The 17,494-nt window shown below is 43.2% G+C and overlaps 1 protein-coding gene across 2 annotated transcripts in view; it reads right to left on the minus strand.

The window, feature by feature from the left end:
• The window catches only part of TTC3 (tetratricopeptide repeat domain 3), a 132,191-nt gene that overhangs the window by 42,875 nt on the left and 71,822 nt on the right, over window positions 1-17,494 (minus strand). For both annotated transcript variants that reach the window (XM_074970107.1, XM_074970115.1), the window contains 5 exons: window positions 15,918-16,040; window positions 15,617-15,718; window positions 14,818-14,910; window positions 9,438-9,502; window positions 3,244-3,380 (listed from right to left, as the gene is read on the minus strand). In XM_074970107.1, coding sequence (XP_074826208.1) covers window positions 3,244-3,380; window positions 9,438-9,502; window positions 14,818-14,910; window positions 15,617-15,718; window positions 15,918-16,040 — 520 coding nt within the window. The remainder of the gene's footprint in view (window positions 1-3,243; window positions 3,381-9,437; window positions 9,503-14,817; window positions 14,911-15,616; window positions 15,719-15,917; window positions 16,041-17,494) is intronic.

Consider the following 17,494-nt stretch of genomic DNA (forward strand, 5'->3'; position numbering starts at 1 on the left):
CCCTGGTAATTGAATTTTAGATGCATAAGAAACTGATTTACAAAAAGGCGCAAACCATACTTCCTCAATTAATATTAGAAAGAAAATTTTAACTACCAGTAATTTTAGCTTCAAATTACCACCACATGGAATGCATATGCACCCTGGGTGCCTAGATGGAACTCTCCAGAGCAGCAGTGACCAATGTGGATGCATGCATCTGAACATTATGTTTTAACGGTATATAGGGAACCTTGGCCTTATCCCTGCCTGAAAGTCTTTGCAAAAGACAATGAAGAAAAGATGGGTGGCAAATGTGAGAACTACAGTCACTAGAAAGTAATCTTTCCTTCTCCTTCAAGAACTGTCTCTAACAGACTGCCACTTGAGAGACTGGCTAGCACTAACTACCTTCAAAGGAGAGGAGTCTGAAGATAATTTTAAAAAAGACTGAAGTGCTCTCTCCCAAATTTGGGACCAGACCTACCCAAGTCTAAAGTAATGGTTGTGTGCATGTATGAACTGAGCTCCAGATAGCAGCCTTACACATCCGTGATATATGTCTGAGACATGCTGGTGATGATCATTTAGACCTGTTGGAGAGTACCCTATGTAAGGATATTTCAGGACTGATTCAATAGGCCCACAGATTACCTCACAAATCCAAGAAAAGCAGACAGATCCTCTGCTTAGGCAGACAAAACCACTGCGTACGCTGAGTTCTTAGAGCTAAGAACCAGGTTTCATTTGCATAAATACAAGATGCTACACCCCAATGATCAGGTGGAAGGTAGCAGGCCAGTGAATTGACTATTTTCAGATAGGGTATGTCTACACTGCAATGTAAGCGCAGGGCTCAAACTCAGGCCCAAGCCTAACCCTCTTCGGTCTACACACAAAGAGTGCTAATGCAGAGCTCAGAGCAGGATCCTAAGACCCTACAGGGGTGGAGGATCAGAGCCTGAACCAAGCTTGGACACCAGGTTTCGAGCCCGATTGCTTTGCAGTGTAGACTGCCTCAGTGCACTCATGCTCCGGAGTCTGTCAAAAAAACCCACTATCCTCCTATAGGTTGATTTCCTTTGTCCTCTGGACAGTCAAGTTTTCCCACACTGCACCATGAATGAACAAATAGCTAGAGAGGCCACATTTTATGAGGTGCTAGGAAGTCTGGGATATGGGTTATTAGACTCGGACCCAAATAATGCAGTGTAGACACTGAAGCTCTAGGTTAACAAACCTAGGGTCCACTAATTGAATTTCTACTAATCCCGGGCCTGCCATGGGTGTTTTACTGTAGTATAGACTGCCATAGAGATAGAGACTTTAGGTCATGACATGATTTTATGCACAATATTACATATCTTTTATCAACACCCTTTTATGCACTGGCTACCCCAAATCTTTCCTATTTGGTATTATTTATTGCCATACATGATGTTTCAAATTACACAATAGGTTACATAGCACGCTGCTTCCCTTTAGCACGAACAAAACTATCAATCCTATTATTTGACAAGGATCTTCCTTGTTTTCCCTAGACACTCCAAAAGGTCGATAATAGGACATCCAAATGTTAATATTTTTTTGCCAGGAATCTTTATTCACTTTTTTTATCTCTAAAAGATTATACAGACTTCATAGCAACTATACTCAATTACTCAAGCCTACAAAAGCTACATAGATATTGCTTATACATCTATGTATACACTGCTAATCAATTATCCACAAAATAAGGATTAGGCCTTTATTATGTTACATAAGATAAGCTCATCTTACAAATGCTTTAGTCCCTTTACACTCTAAAACCCTTTGGATCGGACACACCTGTAAGAACAATAATACAGAGTGCACCCCCTCACCTTTCATCTGGGCTTATGAACAGGTTTGGTCTAATTAAATAGCTCTGAACTCCTAAGCTCCCAAAGATATGTAACCTAGTTTCCCCAACATGGAATGAGGTTTCAGGAAAGAATAACTGCAGATTTATGCATTGATTCAGATGGAACTTGGAAACCACCTAGTCAGAAACTTGGTGAAGGAAGTACTCTTAGGAAACACTGTATAAGGAGGACCAGCCAGTAAATCTTAGATTTCCCCTATCTGAGGTTACAGTACAAAGACCATGGGTTGAAAGGGTAGATAGTATAAAGATAATACAGAGGCTCAAATGTTGGTTCAACAAGCACTGGATTCCAACTCCAGGAAGGTGGCAGCTCTTAAACAGGCGGAGATACATTACACAACCCTTTTAAAGAACTTAAAGGGCCACAAAGAAACTCTCACTTCAGAGCATAAGTTTCACAGCTCTTCAGAAGAACTTCTTGAACTGCTTGTGAACACTCAATGTCCATATTTAACAACACATCACAAATTCATATTTCAAATCTGGATGAATCTGACCAGGTGCAATCTGACCAAGTGAGCTGGTAGAAGAACTGAGAGACTTATTTATGCTAAGTTAGAAGATCTGAGATCTAAAGAGAGTTTCAAATGGGAGATAAGGGAGGTGGTAGAGAATGAAACTAAGGAACATTCTCCACGGATTATTTTTAACCCCCACTCTCCTAACCCTATTTCATTCTATGCTGTCTGGAGGGAAAAAACGGCCTCAAAGGGGAGCAGGGAAGGGAAAGACTGTGCTCTGATTGCACCAAGGGCATGTGTTCATCCCATACATGAGAATCTACACACGTATTCTCAAAGGAGAATTAAATTAGAGCAACTATCCACTACCTTTTCCACAAAAGGAAGCTAGTACATACAAAACAGTAAACTGCTTCATGTGAAACGTAGTAGTATTTTATTTAATACTGTATTGTCTAATTTTAGCAGCAAAGCCGATGAAAAGTAAATTAAATTCTAAATTAAAGCTTGCCAGCCATCTTATCTCACCATTTTTGGTAAATAAATTTGCATTTGGACATAAGCACTACAATAAATATGTAAACAGCTATTCTGTTCTATACAGATTCTTCTACCATGTTCATCACTGTAGTATTTGAACATCTTCCCTTAGTGCATTGGCTAGGGCTCCTATGCACCACGGTAATACAAATAATCAAGTAATTAAGCAACATGGCTATACAGGACACTCCACGTCAGTATTTATAATCCTTTCCTTAAAATAATACTCCTATTTGATTCACTGAGGGTACATTAAAACTACTACTTTTGCTAATCAAAATATCCATTTGTTTATATGATAGAATATGTTAGAATACAAACGTATTCTACAACAAAATACCTTAAACTTCCACATACCTTTATGACCATCATACTTAGATGTATTATTTTCCCTTTTATTTTCTTCCACACTATCTTTTGCAGACTTCAGTGCTTCTTCTCTTACACGCTTTCTCTTTAATTTTTTTTCTTCTTTTATTTTTAGCTTCCTAGAACTGATAAATGGAACTGATCAGTGAGGCCAATCAGCCTCAACTATCAATGGATGATTTTTTCTCTGGCAGTTTACAAACCATTCTCCATCTATTAGAACATTTGTCAGCTTACATTATAAAGTTTTCACAGTAGAAGTCATTAGTCAAACTATAGAGAGGTAAAATTTGAATATAGCTATTCTTCAATTAAAAAGGAATGGAGACCATCTACCTTCAGGCATACTGAACAACTTATTTTAATATTGTAGATGTAGAGAGAATAGCCTAAATATTTTACAATAATCTGTATTAGGAGGAGCTGACTTTAAAAGACTCTCTGATGCATGCCCATATTTACATCTAACATGTACAAGATGTTGAGTTATTTATAAATAAATGTTAAAAAAAAAATTCCCAGAGTTCCTATGACCAACTTAAGTAACACAAGAAATCCATCTTTACACATGTATCTCTCATTATTGGAATTCATATTCCAAGTAATCTAAATTCCCACCTAAATGAAACAAGTTTAGTGAATCTCATTCCTTCATATAATTTTCTTTTTGGAACCAGATTAAGGAGAATAAAATGCTGAGGATCTATACTAAACCTGTCCAATACATATTTACAGTTTGGATTTCCCAGGGTTCCTGTCTAATCAAACAAGTTTATCCCCTTACTATAAAGCACCAGTATTTACACTCTGTCAAATCTGTTGTGAGCAATAAATGCAAACTCCTTTAGAGATATTACAGCGATGCCAAGACTGTGCAAATCGAACATTCAAACGTAATCGGTATACACAATTCAGTTTTTAATCAGAATTTTTCAGTCAAGTAGGGTAGAAGTGCTCAAGCTTTTCCGTACTGCAATGCCCCTCCCACACAGCTTGAATCTAGCCATTTCCTTCCTCCCATTTAACAATATGAGAAGGGCTGAATGGTTACAACCCCCAGATTGACAACTCATGCTCTAAAGCAGAGTTTCTCAACCTTTATACCAGGGACCGGCTTGCTGCCCGTCTAAACTATGTCTGGGAAATCTCAGGGAATGGGAAGGAGGCTGCTATGGACTGGTTGTTGAGAAACACTGCTCTAGGCTGTATTCTCTGCTAGAAGTGCTCAACTTCCATAATAGGAGGTTACTTACCTGTAACTGGAGGGTCTTCAAGATGTGTGGTCCCTATCTGAATTCCACTGTGGGTTATGCATGCATACCATGCGCCTGGAGCTGGAGAATTTGCAAATCCTGTCTGTTGGTCGGCGCATGAGCCCTAGTTCACCTGGTGCCTCCGACTGAGAGGATAAAGGGTGGGGTGGACATATAGCCTCTCTGGTTCTCTCTCTAACATAAATCAGATAAGATCTGAAGCAGAGAGGAAGGAGGGCAGGTAGTGGAATACAGATAGGGATCACACATCTTCAAGGACCTCCAGTTAAAAGTAAGTAACCTTCTCTTCTTCGTCGAGTGATGGTCCCTATTGTACTCCACTGCGGGTGACTGACAAACAGTACCTAAGTAGGAGAAAGATGTGAGGATGTACACGATAGGGTTGAGTGGAGTACTGCCATCCCAAAAGAGGAATCAGCAGAAGAGTTCAGCACCAGGGCAAAATGCCTTGTAAATGTGCGAATGGAACTACTAAAGTGGCCACTTTACAAAATGTCCAGGAGATGTGCGTCCTCAAGAGATGCTATAGTCGTTGCTTACACCATAATGGAATGAGCTCTTACCTCCTTGGGGACCGGGGTCTTCTTTTTAGGTATTAGGAAGGAGGTTGAGTAAAACCCTTTCCCTTGGTATTGTGGAGGAATATGTCCTACTGCTCCTCTCTGCATTAAGGAATCCACCTCTTGTGTAAGCCAATTCTTGTGAGAGTGGTCCCTAAAAGGGGACGGGGAGGATGGTTTCAGGGGAAGTAGTGATGCAAACTATCGCATAGCCAGAGTGGATGACATTCAGCACCCACTTGCCCATTGTTATCGCACTCCAGCTGTTGAAAAAGAGACATGGACAAACCCTGAATGGTGTGCTGGAGTCGGTGGGCTTAGTGGTTCATGGCTCTCAAGCTCTTGTCAAAAATAACGTCGAGCTGATGGCTGAGACTGAGATGCCAAGCCTGTTGTGGAGGAGGTAGGGAAGCAGGACTTCTGAACACTCTCTCTCTTATATGGTAGTTCATAGGGCCTCTGATAGAAGAAGTGTTGAGCCATATACCTCAATTTGGCCGACAGACAATGAAACTTCCTCTTAGGATCAGGTGTGTATATCCCCAGTGATTGGAGGGCAGCCCTAGAATCCTTCTGGGTACGGAGGGATTCACTGTCTTCTGGTTGAAGAGGTGCTATTCAAAGGGGAGGTCCTGAATGGTATTCTGGACCTCCAAAGAGAGCCATGATGCATGGAGCCATGACTCCCTGCACTTAGCAATGGCAGTTAATATAGCTGAAGAGGAGATAGCAGCAGCATCAACTGCCAATTGGAGGGTGGCCCTGGCTATTAGTTGGTCTTCATCTATCATAGCTTAGAAATGAGCTCTGTCCTATTGTGGAAGGCTGTCCGTAAACTCGGCAAACTTGGCATAGTTCAGGAACTTGTATTTAACCAGTAATGCCTGGTAACTGGCTATCCTGACCTTCAGGCTGGATGATAAGACCTTTCTTCTCAGTAAATTCAGGCATTTTGCCCCCTTCTCCATGGGAGAAGACCTAAGGTGTTTCTGTCTGGTCTTTTCAGAGAAGGCATGGACCACGAACGAGCTGGGTGAGAAAACCAAAATTCTGCACCTTTAACCAGCACATAATACTCCTCCTCCTTTGGGGACAGGAGTGCAGGTGGCAGGGGTGTACCAAACTATTCTAGCTGGCTCCAGAATAGCTTTATTGACAGAGACAGCTATTCTGTTGAGTCCGGAGGCATGCAGGATATCCAAGAGTTTGTGCTAGGAGTTCTGGATCTCCTCAAGGGGAATCTGAAGCTCACCAGAAACTCTGTGGAGAAGGTCCTGGAACTGCCTGAAGTCATCAGGGGTAGGGAAGTGTCCGGGGATGCGGATGGTTCCGGAAGAACCGACTCAAAGTATTCTTCCTTCTCTCTTGGATCAAGAGGTAAAATGTTCCCTTACAGGGAAGGCAAGCGGTGACTCTCTACAGATCAGATCAACTCTGCAGGGGGTACTGGTCTCAAGATCCCCAATGCGGCCAGACGGTCACATGGGCCCCCATGGCATGGGGTATCAGTGGTTCTGAGTTAGTTGAGGTGAAGGTTGTTCCCAAGCCTATGCGAGACTTTTTGGTAGAGGAGGATAAGTATGGAAAGGGAAAAGCAGTTCACCCGATAGCTCCAAGTCTCCTGAGAATAAGAAGGCTGATTCCGGTTCCAGGGGCGATATCATTGGAAGGCAGGTGTATTCAGTTTATGGGAGGGGTAATAAACTCCATCCTGCAGTGGGTCCTCTTGCAGGAGGTATTATCTCCTTGGAGAATCTTGATGGAGGAAGGGATTCTGGAACTGGGAGAGCAAAGATGTCCTGTGGGGCAGCAACAGATAGAGTTCCCCTCACACTGGAGAGGCCTGAGCTTGTCCAGATCATTGGAGCTAGCAAGGAGGGTGGCATCGGACGGTGATTGGGTTTCGTCAGTGCCGATGGATCCTGGGGTTTGGGAGGACCTGGGGATGACAGTACTGACAGGACACGGTCCAAAACCAATGGAACCCAATGTTTGTGGGCTTTCTTGTCATGCCTCAGGGCCTTAAGATATCCTAAGTCCTCATGGGCTGAGCGACTAGGCTTGCTTACAGCTAATTTCAATTTCTCTGAAGTAGATTTTCAGGAAGACTTAGTCTCATGCTTATGAGAGTGCTTCCCAGCTTCCCAAGTAGGCCCTGGAATGAGGTCTATGAGGCTGGATTCTCCCACACCAAAGGTAAACTTTGCAGGAGGAGGCACACTCCGTGCTCAATCAGGCTGATGTACAAGGTGGGACGGTTCCATGGCTTGGGACGGACTGGGGTCTCATGGCCTTCTCCATGAAGTGTTTACAGGGACAAAGTTCCCACCCCTCTCAGATATGGCTGGAGAACAGCTGGCCGATACTGCACCTTGCCATAATGTGACCTTCTCCAAGGTAGTACAGGCAGCATTGGTGGTTGTCACTGACAGAGAAAGATCGTGGGCAGGAAGAACAGAGTTTGAAGCCTGGGTCCGGGGCGTAGTACCCAAACAGGGTACAGGGTGTGGTGGGTACCCCCACAGACTAATCTAACGCTAAAGCTACTAGAATTGTTATATTTGCTAAAACTATAAACTATTAAAACTTAACAATTTACAATGAAATTATTTATTGTTTACTCCTGAGGGAATTCTGTACCACAGTGCAGGCACAGAATTCAGATTTTCCGCAGATTTCTTTGCTTCCCCGCAGCAAAATGATTTCCGAGGGGAAGCAAAGAGAAGCTGCAAGAGCAGTCACTCGCTCCTCCCCAGCAGCTTGGAGCAGCCAGCAAATACATAAATCAGTGCGTGAATGTGTGTTTGTGTTGCGGGGGAGGTGCTGGGAGAGACATCAATTATTGTAAATAACAATATGGCCTTATAAATGCTGATGATGCTTTAGTGATTAGAACTGGTCTAAATTTTTGGACCGAAAAATTTTCCTATCAAAATGTGCTCCATAAACTGTTTACCACTGACTTTTCTGGAGATGGTAGCCAATATAAATTGTGAGTTTAATTCCCCAGCCCTCACTTGCTCTTCAGCTGCCTATGATGTAATACTGAGCATATGGCTGCATATATTTGTTGACTAATAACTAGAAATAAAGGGTAGAACCTAGCTATTACTATTAGACAAACGGGGTTTGGGGATTTCCTCCAATGCTCTCCACACCCATTCTTCCCATCCATTGTATTGTGATTTAAATAAATTACCAAAACAATTGAAACTGGCGTGATTATATTGCATAATTTTGACAAATAAACTATGCAGAATTTTAAAATACTGCAACCAGAACTTTGAATTTTTTGGTGCAGAATTCCCCCAGGAGTAATTGTTTGTGGGACAAAGTTGAAGCTGCGGACACTAATGGTTCCAACCTGGACCATGCAGCAGTGAGAAGGAATTGGAAAGGCGGTTGATCCACCCAACCCGTTATACCCTCAGTTGGAGGCATGAGGTGAACTAGGGAGCATGCACAGACCAATGGACACTACTTTCAAATCCTCTGTCCCCTGGGTGCAGGCATATCCCATAGTGGAATACAAAAGGGACCATCACTCAAAGCAGAACATACATATATCAAGAAGGGTAGCATATTCCCTGCTCTTCCTTCCCCTCCCTTAATAGTTACTTAAGCCATGGGTCAGTAAACAGAATGAAGGGGAAGAGATGGTTCTCAAGTTCCACCCACAGTCCTGGAATCCCAGGTTGTTCGTGATGTGAGCAGTGAAACGGCATTTATGAATCTTAAATAATTATAATTAGGCTTCAGATTTAACAGCCTATTTAGATGAATGGAGCAATTTGCACTTCAGAATTATTAGTTCAAATTCTATGGAAACCAATGAAATTACTACAGGAATTAATTTGACCTTGGATTCTCTCTGTATAGAGATTCAGAGAAGACTCTGCATTGATTCATATTTTGAAGGGTTTCTTCATGGCCATAAACAAGTTTTGTTTGTTTTTAAATGAAAACTTAGTTCTTTAGAAACTGCTAGGGCAACTACAGAACTGCTAATAAGACTTATTACCTAGTACCAGCTCAATATGAGCTCTAATTTAATCATGCTTATATACATTCAGCTGTTTTGTCCTTCCTATCAAATTAGGAACCCCTAAATCTTTTATGCTGTTTTCTGAACTCCCTCTAGTTTGTCAACTTTCTAGTAACACAGTGAACACAGATGAATCAAATAATCATTTGAATCCTTGCCACAGCCATAAAGAGAGCAACTATCGTCTTTCTAAAATATTTGAAGTATTTCAGCAATTTCTAAAATATGTGATCCCATCCTGTTGTAAACAGTGCTCATCTTCAAATTATTAATTTAAATTACTGTTAATCCTAGAAATCTTACCTTGAACATTTCTGTTTAACACTGGCTCTTGGTGGATCCTTAATTTTGGGGATTTTTTGTTCAAACTACCAAAAAAAAAAAAAAAAAAAAAAAGACACCACATTAATTGAATTTGAGTTCTAAAGCAATCTTCTTAATAAAAAACAAAAATGACATCTGATGTTTCAGAAGTCAACAATGTAATAGCTTGAATTAAAAAAAAAATGCAGCCATCTGGGCTGCTCAAGCCCTATATAGCTGTAAGCTTTGGTTATATAGAAAGACAACGAGTTCACGGGAAAGGTAATCTGGAAGAGAAGGTCACAACAGAGAAGAAGCATTCCTTACAATTATTTCCCCAATGTCTCATATGATGATACTGCTCTAGGATTCAGAAACCACCTTACACAGCCACAAGAAAGGGAAGACAGTTCCACTGCAGCATGAAGTCCGGATATTTATTTAAAACGTCATTTGTCAAGGGGGATGAGCTCCTAAATCTTCCTTGTCCTCATTACTAGGAGTTGCCAAGAGGTTTGTGCCTTCTTCATTCCAACACTGGTTGTGATGTTTGGGGCACCACCACTGTTTTACAGTTTGGAGAGTTTCTTCCCCTCCTTATGAGAGAATTCTCGAATACTGTCATTATTTTGTTTGGATACAGTGGTAACTTTGGGTCATAAAGCCTCTTCTTCTTGACTGATCTCTGGGATTAAAGAACCCACTTATATATTAACACCATATGGCAATCAGGAATTCAGCTCCACTAGCCACCAACAGAAAGGCAGTGATCACAGATTGACTTGGACAGTATTCTGAGGCAGTACTGGAGAGATACTACAGTACCTCAATTAAATCATTGCCAAATATCCCATGGCTATGTTCTCCAAGATTTCAAATATTTTATGCCCTACCAAGCAATACAGAAAACCTTAGAGCAATGCTTCCTATTTACTAAAAGAAGAGGTTATTCATCATCTTGCACAGTAACCGTAGTCCTCCTAAATCAGAGGTGGGCAAACTACGACCCACGGGACTGTCCTGCCCGACCCTTCAGCTCCTGGCCGGGGAGGCTAGCCCCCGGCCCCTCCCCTGCTGTCCCCCTTCCCCTGCAGCCACGCGGGCTGCGCAGCTTGCGCCCGCCCGGCTCCCAGGCTTTCCAATAAGCCAGTCCTGCCACTCTGAGCGGCATTGTAAGGTGGCGGGGAGCGGGGTGGGGGCTGGGGTTAGATAAGGGGCAGGAGGTTCCGGGGGGCGGTCAGGGGACAAGGAGCACAGGGGGGTTGGATGGGTTGGGGGTCTGTGGGGGCGGTCAGGGGATGGGAACAGGGGGTTTGGATAGGTGTGGGAGTCCCGGGGGAGCGTGTCAGGGGCCAGGGGTGTGGACAGGGGTCGGGGCAGTCAGGGGACAGGGGGGGTTGGATAGGGGTCAGGCATCCCAGGAGGGGGCGGTCAGGGGTCGGGCATCCCAGGAGGGGGCGGTCAGGGGTCAAGGAGCGGGGGAGCTGGACAGGTCGGGTGTTCTGAAGGGGGCAGTCAAAGGGCAGGAATAGGGAGGGGGCCAGGCTGTTTGGGGAGGAACAACCTTCCCTACCCAGCCCTCCATACAGTTTTGCACCCCAATGTGGCCCTCGGGCCAAAAAGTTTGCCACCCCTGCTTTAAATGCACGTCCCTATGTGTGCTTCACTTCAAGTGTGCATCTCTCTCTTGAGCCCTTAGTCAGAGATTTTCCATTAGCAGTGCTCGTTCGACTGGTGCACATGCTCTATACAACCTTGTGTCACACAATGAGGGTATATAGAGCTGCAGGGGCAAATCCCCCTCAGTTCCTTCTCTATCCAAATGTTCAACAAACACCAGTCCAAAACAGAGGGGAAGAAGGGCTGGTAATGGAGCATCCATCCGGGGACACATCTTAAAGAACCAGTTACTGCACAAGGTGAGTAACCTCTTTTTCACTGAATAGCATCCACATGGGTGCTCCACTTCAGGTGACTCCCAAGCAGTACACCCACAGTGAGGAAGGAGCTTTGGAACTCAGTAAGACTAAAGACAGTATAGCAGTACCAACCACCACAACTGATCTGACAGCATGGACCAAGGCAGAGTGTTTAGAAAAACCATGCATTGAGGCCCGTGTGGCAGCTACGCATATCTCAGATACTGGAATGTTCTTGACTAAAGCTGTGGCAGTTGTTGGTGATCTGGTAGAGTGTGTGCTACAATCCTTTGGAGAAAAAGAGCACCAAGTGCATCATAGCAAGTGACAATGCACCCAGAGATCCAAAGTCTTTGTATAGAGATTGTGGACCCCTTGGATCTCTTTGCGATGACACAATCTATGTGATTTCTGAAATTGCTCAGTCCTACCAAGATAAAAGGCCAATGCCCATCTAACCTCTAAAGTCTAAAAGGAGATCTCGTGCTGGGATTTATGTGGTTTAGGGAAAAATACTGACAGATGAGTGGCCTGGTTAAGATGAAAATCTGACAGCACTTTAGGTAAGAATTTAGGATGCGACCTTGTCCTTGAAAAGTATCATAAATGGGGGGCAGGGTCTGTTATCAAAGCCCCACTCTCCCCAGCCCCTTGAACTGACAGGATATCTATGAGCAAGGCCAACTTCATAGATAAGATGCAAGGAGCAGGTTGCCATAGGTTCAAACAGAGGTCCATTAAGGTATTTAAGTACCAGGATGAGATCCCAAGTAGGAGTAGGATCCTTAATCTTGGAGTACAGGTTCCCTAAACTCTTAACCAATCTTAACAATATAGGGTGAACAAATATGGAAAAAACACTTCTAGTGGGGGAGGCAATGCTGATAAACCTTAACTGATCACTCAGATTTCTTCAAGTGTAGCAGGTAATCCAAGATGGCAGATATTAAAAGGATTCAGGCACAAGAAAGTGATGGTGACACCAGTGGTTGAACCTTTTTCATTTCTGAAAATTAAGCAATGTGAGTTGACTCTCTTCTACTGTTTAGTAATACCTGTTGTATTCCTATCGAGTAGATGGATTCTAATGCCATGAACCATCTAGGAGCCATGCTAAGAGGCGGAGAAACCCCTATGTCAGGGTGAAGCACATGACCTGTGTCCTGGGAGAGGAGATGAGGGATGGTCAGAAGCTTGAAAGCTGGTTTAACACACAAGTGAAGCAGGTAAGGATACCAAGATACTGTTGTAGCTAGGTCAGTACTATAAGGATAACCCTTGCCTTGTCCTGGCTTATCTTTTCCTCATTCTTAGTATAAGCGGTGTTTGGAGGGAATGTGTAGAAAATGCCCTTCCTTCAGGGAAGGAGAAAAGCATCTCCCAAAGAGTGCTGACCTAGACCTCCTCTTGAGCGGGATAGAGGACAATTCTTATTGCTTAATGTAGAAAACAGGTCCACCTCTGGAAGTCCCCATGTTTGGAATATCCTGTGAAACATATGAGAATCCAACACCCATTTGTACAGCTGGGACAGGTGCGTGCTGAGCATATCGGCTGCGACATTCTGGACTCCAGGAAGGTAAACAGCTCAGAGATTAATCTGATGGGCTATACACCAGTTCCATAAACTTCACAGTTTCATCGCACAGGGAGGGGAATTTTGCTCCTTCCTGTTTGTTGATATAGAACATGTAAGCCGCAACGTCTATCATGATTCTGACTGATTTGCTCCTGCTGAGGAGTAGGAACTGAAGACAGGTGTTTCTGACTGCCCTGAGTTCCAACAGGTTGATATAGAGGCTGGTTTCCAGAGGTGACCATCTGCCCTGAGTTGTGAGAGTACTGAAGTGTGCTTCCCACTCTATCAGTGATGCATCCATTGCCACAATCATTACTGGTAAGTCTGATGTCGATGATGCCATTTTAGAGTAGTCTATGTCCTGGGCCTCCCTGTCCTTCATAGGTACCACCATGGGCCTGCTGGAGCCATGTTTCTCTGAAGCACTCCAGGATCTACCTATCCCGCTGGTACCAGAGAGAGTCCTTCGCCTCCATGGTACCAAGCAGAGAGGTCAAAGACTCCAACACTGTAGACTTAGTGGGAGACTGTGGCCTTTTGGAAGCTGGCTTCTTGTGATGGGAGACTGAATTCTTCTTCTTTGGAGGATTCAGGGAAAGCTCCGAAGTCTTTTCCCTCTTAGCAAGGGCTGAGGTTGAAAAATGCTGGATCTGTTCAAAGACAAATGTATCAGGGTGTGTGTCTGTGTATGTGTGTCTCCTGACCTGACTCAGAAGTGGCTCAATGGCACTGCTCCATGATCAGAAGCCTCAGTTTGGACTCCCAGTTCTCTTGTGTTGTAGATTTGAAAGCCAGACAAGAGTTACACTTTTGGGAGATATGGGACTCTCCCAAGCAACAGATACACCTAGAATGGTCATTGCTGACAAGAATAGCCTCCCGACAAGAGAGAGAGCATTTGAAACCTGGCAAGCCAAGCATGTCCAGCCAGGTCAAATAAGCGCTACAGAAAAAAGGAGGGGGAAAGAAGGGAGAGAAAAAACCAAAACCTCTCACTACTATCTAACTAATCTTATACTAATAACAGCTAATGCTAACTAGAAACACTAAAACTAACTATGAACAACAGTATGCCATATAGTTGAAGCCATGTCGTTCATGTAGAACATGCTGAGGCGGACATGCTAAAACTCAGTCTCAGGCTGAGGTGGTAGAGAAGAACTCAGGCATTTCACCAGTGCAGCCCTAAAAACAGTCGGTGTGTGGCATGAGGTTGTATCAAGTGCACGCATGGGCCGAAGAGACACTGCTAATGGAAAATCTCCAAACAGGGGCTCAAGAGGTCCATGCTCAAATAACTGGATGTACCTCTTCCTCAACAGGCAGAAATCCTGCTCCTACAATGATCAGTCATTTCAGTATGTCACCAGTCCAAAACAAACTAGGATACTTAGGTGCAAGGAATCTGAGACAGCATGGATCTGTTAAAACTAGTACAGCCAGACCACCTCATACTTATTGTACTATGAAAATTCAATGAAGCTCCCACTAAATTACAATTGTATATCAAGGTCTTATAATAAGTGTAAGAAGCTTATATTTAAAACATTCCAGTTTACCTGTGGTTTTGTAATATTGGCAACACAGTAGATTGACTTGCTATCTCCCAAGGGCAAATCACTTTACCCTGTGCCTCTTTTTTACCCATTTGTAAAATAGGTACCCAAACCACAACCACAAAAACCACCTCCCTCAAGTGGGGGGAAGGGGTGTTAAAAACGTTAATTGAGGTAGGTAAAGTGTTGTGATCTTCTAGTGAAATTATATCACTGCACACTATCAGTAAGTAACACTGTACAAGTCTTCAGTGGACCTTCATTGCAAGATGAGGATTTGTTTTAAAAAACTGATTCTCATTTCACATTGATGTTTAATTACTTACCACACATTTCACAAGACCAGAAGAACTGAAGATAACAATTTTTGAAATCAGGCCTCTACAATCAGGAGTGAAACATGAGTCTTGAAGAAAATCCTGTGGGGGAAGATCAGGTATGTAGAAAAAAAATTCTATTTTCAAGAAAATGGAAAGATGCACTATCTCTGTGCTTTCGTACAGAAATGCTATTGTGTATACTGAACTTGACCAAGCTAATTAAGACCATCACTAAAAGGTGCCTCTACTTGCATTTAGCTGAGAGAAAAGATGGGAGCAGTGGTTCATGGCACATACTCTTACTTCCCAAACCAATGGTGAAATCCTCCCATTTCCTGTCCACAGAATTTGTGCTCTATGGATTGAGAAAGGGTACTTTCTGATCTTAACAGCCTCATTTTCCCATCCCAAACCTGCTGGGATTTCCCAACAGGAGATTATACTGATTGCCACCATTATTTTCTGCCAAGTCTCCTTATGCACATTGAAACTCTTTTGGTTTTGGTGTATTAGCTGATGGGGAGGCCTGAACAGCAAGGTTTCTAAGGGACTCAAGCATCCATAAAGTAAGAGGTAAGAGAACAGGCCAGACACATTGAGCCTCTACATAAATATCCCGGTCCTCCATAGATACCTTGACGCCTGCAGGATTTCCCTATGCCTGCAACACAGACTATGTTCCCCAGAGGACAGGTGAAATGTTAAGGCTTCAGGACTGTACTCATCTTAATGACTCTAGCACAGCTATACCCCTGGAAAACAGTTAATAACTAATACTTAAATAGAAGTTTGACATGGGTCTTACCTTGTCATTTTTATCACTGTAAATTGTAGTTTTCAGCTTTTTCCAACAGCTGATGTGAAACTCCACTTTACACTGCTGACAGCAAGTAATCTGTATAAAACCCTAAAATTTGAAGACCATAGGAATTTATGCTTTCAAAGAAAAAAAAAATGTATCATTCAACAACAAGAACAACAAAATTAAGAATTTATGCTTCACATAAAAAACTTTAATAATGTGTAAGGCACATAACTCCAGCAAAAAGTTTAACCTCCAAAACCCTTTTAAAAAAAACAAAAAACAAAAAAACCCACAAGTTTACCTTGAAGTCTGGGTCAGTAAAATAGATTTGAATTTTCGAATGTCCATGGCACTGCTGATAAGAACAAACTGCATCTGGCTCTGGAGGAAACTTGCACTCCTCAATTAAATTTTCCAAAATCAACTATAAAACATCAAATAAAATCACACAAATAGAGATATCATATTGTCCCAAAGAATAAATTATTTCTCAGCCATAAAAACCAAGTAATGAGATCATACACCTCTCTACTTACATTTTTAAGATTCTGAGGTTTTTAGGGTGAAACGCACACCACATTTTCAAAGCCAAAAGAGTAATTATTTTCAAGTATAAACTTTATTTTAAAAACTTCCCCTGCTTACATGCCGCAAAATATTTCAAAAGTTCTTCGTACTTGTACAGGTGTCAGTGAGGAATGCATAACCTCTCTGCATACAGTACTCCTGGGGTAATTCCGCACCACTGCACAAGTGCAGAATTAATGTCCCTCCGCCCCCGAAAGACGTCCCCCATGTGCCCTGCTCTGAATCCCCCTGCCCCCCCGACGGCAGAATAGTGGAAGGCAAAAGGAAGCCTTGAAAGGGATCATACTACAATTACACCTTTTGCTCACCAGGGACCGATGTGGTACCAGAAGAGAGGACAGCTGCCTCATGGGCTAGAGCAGCCAGCCACGGAGAGGGGGTAGAGGTTGCCTTCCTCACAATGCCCTGCTTGTAGGGCCAGGTGAAGAGGCTCGGGATATGGGAAGGGGGAGGGGAGGATAGACAGAGCAGGGTGCATGGGGCCGCTGGGGGGCCACACGGACTGGGGTTCAGAAGGGCTAGTGGGGGGGGGGGTAGACTGCAGTAAGGGCACAGGAACTAGTGGGATGACTACATTGAAACAGGGCTGAATGGGAGTAGGGTGCAAAACCACATGAGGACGGGGGAGGGGAGAGTGCAGGGCCACATGGGGGTGGAGGTTCAGGGCCAAATGGGGACATGTGCAGATATGTCTGGCTGAATGGGAAGTGGGAGTGCAGGGACACACGGGGAGAGGGGCAGATGTGCCTGACTGAATGGGAAAGGCTAGAAGTCAGCCAGGGTCCACATGGAGGTGGCTCCCCAACTCCCCAAAATTCTCCCCCCACCAAAACAACAACCCATGTTCCATGCTTCTCCCACCCACACCCAACAACCCTCCAGGTTCACTCCCAGGCTCCTTTCCAGCAATTACTTCCCTCTCCCTCAGCTTCTCCGTTACCCCTTACTCCCCCAAGACTTTGCACTTTGTCTGAGAGGTCCGGGAAATATGTTTCTGTATTGTAGTTTAAATAAATTATTCCTCAGAATTCTGTATTAATATCTTTGTAAGGAATCTATTTGTCAAAAAAAAAAAAAAAAAAACATTTCCTGAATCTTTTTTGTTACCTGTATTGTTACAGACATACTTGCTGACAGGTCTTTTTAAATAATTACCAAAATAATTGAAACTGGCATTATTATATTGTGTTATTTTGACAAATAAAATATGCAGAATTTAAAAATCTGTGCCAAAAAATTAAAAATTCTGTGCACAATAATTCCCCCAGGAGTAATACAGCTTGGCCAGAC

The sequence above is a fragment of the Natator depressus genome, chromosome 1 (genome assembly GCF_965152275.1).
Source record: "Natator depressus isolate rNatDep1 chromosome 1, rNatDep2.hap1, whole genome shotgun sequence".
NCBI classification, from domain to species: Eukaryota; Metazoa; Chordata; order Testudines; family Cheloniidae; genus Natator; species Natator depressus.